This window comes from Aegilops tauschii, chromosome 7, assembly GCF_002575655.3.
Source record: "Aegilops tauschii subsp. strangulata cultivar AL8/78 chromosome 7, Aet v6.0, whole genome shotgun sequence".
In the NCBI taxonomy this organism is placed as follows: Eukaryota; Viridiplantae; Streptophyta; class Magnoliopsida; order Poales; family Poaceae; genus Aegilops; species Aegilops tauschii.
The window spans coordinates 628,171,908-628,177,336 of NC_053041.3; the positions used below are offsets into that span (position 1 = coordinate 628,171,908).

At 51.1% G+C, this 5,429-nt stretch overlaps 1 protein-coding gene across 1 annotated transcript; it reads right to left on the reverse strand.

The window, feature by feature from the left end:
• Positions 1–1,224: 1,224 nt before the first annotated feature.
• On the reverse strand, positions 1,225–2,961 carry LOC109749894 (3-ketoacyl-CoA synthase 5). The gene has a single exon (XM_020308835.3). It carries the CDS (start codon positions 2,898–2,900, stop codon positions 1,461–1,463), a length of 1,440 nt encoding a protein of 479 aa, XP_020164424.2. The 5' UTR covers positions 2,901–2,961; the 3' UTR covers positions 1,225–1,460.
• Positions 2,962–5,429: the final 2,468 nt, after the last annotated feature.

Below are 5,429 nucleotides of genomic sequence, written 5' to 3' on the forward strand. Positions count from 1 at the left end.
ATCTGAAGATAGTTTAACAATTAAAAAAATCATAAATTTGACAAATTTCATCATTTTTTAAAAATCATTGATGTTGAAAAATATTCATGTATTCTACAATGTTGTTTTACCAATTTTAGAAAATATTAACAAATTTTAAGAAATAGTCAGATTTGAACAAAACATCCTGCATTTAAAAAATAAAAAGAAAATGAAAAAATGAAAGAAAAAGAAAGGATAAAAACCGTCCAAAAAACTTAAAAAGGAAAAAACTGTCAGAAGTTGTGAGCGACAAGGTGGTTCTTGTCTGCCAATGCTTAAAATGCGTTCCGGTAAACTTTTCTAGTCTCAAAGTAGTGGCAAAGCCTTGAAACGAAAAGTGTCTAAAATAAGGTTTTTGGATTGCAAGAAATATTAGCGTCTTTTCGATTAATCTAATCCACGAGTAGATAATAAACATGGCAATCACATTATGCAATTCATAGCGATATCTAATCATGTCAGCGCTTACAGTACATAGAACCGAAACATCATATACGGCTAGCACATGTATGAGCAAATAGGGGATGAACGAATTATACTCTCCGATTGGCCAGCCAATGCGTCGGCGGCAACAGCAGCCTCGGCGTCGTCCATGCCTTCTTCTTGGTGGCGGCGTCGTCAGCCATGGGGTTGATGCAGGGGAAGTAGTCGATGCGGAGGAGGACGGGGACTGGGATGGATACCGGGGGCAGTCATATGCTGAGACGCTCCCCAAAAATCTTATTATCGTTCTCCCGGATAGGATCTCGAACGAAGGGGTTCCGGAGGCACCTGCTCTCCTGACCAACTGTGCACGCGGTTGTCGGGATGGGATCGCCAAAGGCGGCACAGTGAGAGGAACAATAGATAACGGCTAGGGTTATGTAGGAGGGGGTGAGTGAGTTAGGGTTCACACCATAGACCAGAGCCACCTTATATAGGCCGTCGGGTAGATGTGCCTGGGCTTAGGACCACAGTTCAACGTCTTGAACAGTGGCACTTCTGTTAGCGGCTCGTTAATTAATCCTTAATTAATTAACCATTCCTGACCGGCAATAATAAGGCTCGGCTCGCGCGTGGTGACGGGCGGCTGAGCAGCGCATGTGCACCATTCCCCTTCCCAAACATCCAATGACAAGTGGTAGAGCAGCCTTTATAAATCGGTCTCACTTTTACTAGAGTAACAATTTGGTACTAAACTTCTCAATTTGGCATGCACCTAAATGAACCTTAAAGATTAACCAATGACTATTTTGTTATTTGGGTCAAAGCTCATTTGTAATCCAACACAATCCATCACACACATCGCGAGCGAATGATAAAAGAGACATTCCGTTACATGGCCTAACTGAGCACACAGAAGATAACGATTACAATGGTTGCAAACCAGAAACGACCGTTTGGGGTTTATTGTTCATGTTTAGACCACCGTCTGAGCTGGATTTATTATGTAGTGTAAGCTACTGGCTTAGCACGTCGGGAATGTCCACAGGATACCTGTGGATGGACGTGCTCCACGGCCCATGGGTGTTGCCGGCAGCTGGCTGGATGCACTCCCACACCACGCTGTTGCACTTGAACCCTGAGCCGAAGCCGATCATCCAAACGCGGTGGCCCTTGCGCATCCGCCCTTTGGCCTCCATGTAGGCCAGCTCGTACCACGGCGAGCTGCTAGACGTGTTTCCGAACCGGTGCAGCGTCATCCGTGACGCCTCCACCTGCTCGTCGGAGAGGTGGAGCCTCTTCTGCAGCTCATCGATGACCGCGCGGCCGCCGGCGTGGATGCAAAGGTGCTTGAACGCCGTGGAGAAGTCTGGGATGTAGGGCCTGATCCGCGTGCCGCGAATCGCCTTCCGTGCCACGAAGGATAGGGCGAAGAGGAGCTGCTCCGAGACCGGCAGGACGAGCGGCCCGATCCTGGTGATGTTGGCCTGCAGCGAGGCCCCGGCAATGGCCATCAGGTTCTTGCTGAGGTTGATCCCGACGTTCCCTTGCTCGTCCTCCTCCTGGAACACGCACCGGTAAGCATTGTCGTCGTCCGCGCCGGTGAAGGTGCGCACGACGTGCTTCAGGCGGAACCGGGCGTTTGCGGGGGACGTCGACAGCAGCGCCGCCACCCCGCCGACGCGGAACAGGCAGTTTGGCAGGAGCATCGCACGCTCGTTGCCGACGTAGTAGTTCGGCGTCATGGTCTCGGTGGAGACGACCAGCGCGCGGGAGCCCCGGGGAACGACCTGCAGGAGGTTCCTGGCGAGCCCCACGGAGATGAGACCCGCGCTGCACCCCATGCCCGAGAGGTTTACGCTACGGATGTCGGCGCGCAGGTTGTACTTGTTCACGATGATGTCGACCAAGGATGGCGTGGGGCAGAAGAGGCTGCAGTTGAGGACGAGCACGCCGATGGAGTCTGAGGCGACACCGGTCTTGGCGAGTAGGTCGTCGATGGCCGAGAAGACGACGAGCTTGAACTCGGCGCGGGCATTCTCGAGGGTGCAGTACTCCAGCGTCGGGATGAAGTGGTGCGCCTCCGGCAGGCAGGTCTCTTCCCCAAGCCCGGAGCGCGCCAGCAGTCGCGACATGAACCGGACGCTGCGCTCGCTCATGGTGGGCGTATGCTTGGTGTGCTCAATGAATGAAGCCATGGGGATGCGAACAAGCGGCGAGGTGTCGAAGCAGGCGTAGTCGATCAGGTACACCGCGCGCGGGCGGAGCATTAGGTACACGGCGGCCGCTGCGGCCGCAAAGAACAGGTGCACTGGCCGGAGGCAGCTGATGAGCTCCGCCGGCCCGAGCCGCACGAGGGCGACGACACAGGAAGCGGCAAGGAAGTTGTCCACGATCAGCCGGTACACGGCCTTGAGCTTGAGCCGCGTGGGTTGGGCCTGGACCGACGAGCTCATGCCGCTCTTTCTTTTCTTTAGAAGTACTCTTTCCTTTATGAGCTAGGGTTTGTGTGTGTGTCTTAATTTGGTGCGTTTAGTGCTTGCACTTATATAGTCTTTAGTGCAAACATGGCATTAATTTGTAGTCAGCGGTAGGCCTTTTGCATTTGATGATTCTGGTTGGTAACAGCGAACTGATGGGTGATTAGAGCATGGTTAATAATATAGCGAGCTGATGGCTATGTGGAACTGCCATATCATTTATAGCCATTATCAATATGCACTCATACAGTAATATGAGCCATAAAGTTGGCCATTGCATTAGCACTTTTTTGTAGTATCTTCTCTCTATCTCTTTCTTCACATTTATTGTATTTGCCTAAAAATATGTATATAGCTAGGCTCTTACATGAGAGCTTACTCCTCTTACTTTTTTATCTCTCTCTTTCATATAGACAAAAGTATCTCTTTCATATAGACAAAAGTATCATGTAAGCGGGCTATAACCCACTATCATACTTGCTCTCAACGCAAGCATATCACTTGCGGCCGTCACTGTCAGCTTGTGGCGATGCTGTTGCGACTCGGTAGGCTACATCTTTAATTAAACTCTCAATGTCGAACAGGAAAACAGAGGCAATGATTGATTTTGCGCTCTTTTGGACCTGATATTTTGTAGAAACAAAATACTCCCTCAATAAATAAATATAAGAGCGATTTAGATCACTATTCTAGTGATCTACACGTTCTTATATTTTTTTATAGAGGGAGTACAACACAGACGCTCACATGTACACACATACAATCAATCTCATAAACGTGCACACGTACACCATATCTTTATAAGCTCCTCCGAGAGGCTTAGTCGACGGGTATTGTGATTGACAAAGTTTTCATAGGCACCTTGCTAGCAATGAGATCATCGCCTTCCACTCAAAGAATAGTCCACCTTTACAAGATACACATGTGTCAAACCTGAAGTTTCAACCCTGGTAGGCTGGGGGTACAACCAACCTACGAACAATTTAGTCAGAGGTTGGTTCTTCAATTGGACCTAATTTTTTCTTGAAGAGCTGGAGAGGAAGTGGGGCAAATTGCAAGGGTGGTTGTGAAATGTTAAACCTTATGTGCGGGGTAGCTGTACAGTACGCCCCACGCTACTAGGAAAAGGGCTATAGATGGAATGGCCACTAATGGCGCACCAGATATGTGGTGCGCCATTGCTATAGTAACATTTTTTTTTATTTTGCCAGACATACTAATGGCGCACCAGGACATAGTGCGTCATTACTAGTTGTAACTAGTAATGGCGCACCAGGAACATAGTGCGCCACTACAATATTTTTTTTATTTTTTACTTTTTTGCAAAACTACTAATGGCGCACCTGGGGCAGTTGGTTGATACGTGGGACGCCGCAGAGAAAGAATATTTCCCTATGAGAGCCGCACTGCTCACGACGGTGCACGACTATCTCGGTTTCGGATATCTCGCGGGGCAGGTGGTTTCGGAGAGAAAGAATATTTCCCTCCCCCGCTCCACCAGCCGCAGCCGCCGACCCCCGGCCCACACCCTCCCCCACTCCACCGTCGCCGACGACCCACCGCACCCTCCCCCGCTCCACCGGCCGTCGCCGACGACCCCCCGCACCCTCTCCCCCGCACCCTCCCCGGCCCGCTCCGCCGTCACAAATGAATGCAACTAAATTTGCAAAAAAAAGCAAATTTGATTATATTTTCAAATAACAAATTTGATGATATTTTTTAAAAAATCATTACTGTTTTTATAAAAATATATTACTGTTATGATTTAAACAAGTTTGAACATATTTAAACACAAATAAATATCAAACAGCATTTTAAATGCATAAAAACAAAAATTGGGGAGCCTGGGAATCAAACCCAGGACCTCCTAGTGTGTGTGCTGCGTGTTGACCAGTCGGGCTAGTGGGCGTGTTCTGATAGAAATAGGGTTAGGTGGAATATAACCTGACCAGTCGGGCTAGTAAGTAAAACAAAATTCTAATGGCGCACCAGGGGAGGTGCGCCATTAGAATCGACGTACTTATGGCGCACCAGGGGGAGGTGCGCCATTAGAATCGCTTGTTCCCCTCGCACTGTCGCCTCCCTCCCTCCCTCGCTCGCCAGATCCCCCACTCCTCGACCCCAACCGTACGCCGCCGCCCCCTTGCTCCGCCCCCTCCGTCCGCCGCGCCTGCACGTCGTCCGCCGCTGTGGTCTTGCGCTGCCTCGACGCCGCCGCCCCGACCGCCGCCGGACTCCACCCCCGCCGCCCCCCACCACTGCAGCTCCCTCGCGCCACCGCCCCCGCGCCCGCCGCTCCTTCGCCGCCCCGCCCCAGCACGTACGTCCCCTCCCTCCCTTCCCCCATCCCCCTAGCTTCTCCTCCTCCTCCTCTCACCACCCGTGCCTTCTTCTGCTCGGAAGGTCAAGAAGGCGGCCAAGGACGCCGACGACATCACGGGCCCCTTCCTCCGGATCGCCGCCCGCAGCCTCCTCGACGCCGGCGTCCTCTAGGTGATTCCTCCT

Excerpts from the sequence above, each read along its gene's own strand:
- LOC109749894 (XM_020308835.3), bottom strand. The coding sequence starts at position 2,900 with ATGAGCTCGTCGGTCCAGGCCCAACCCACGCGGCTCAAGCTCAAGGCC.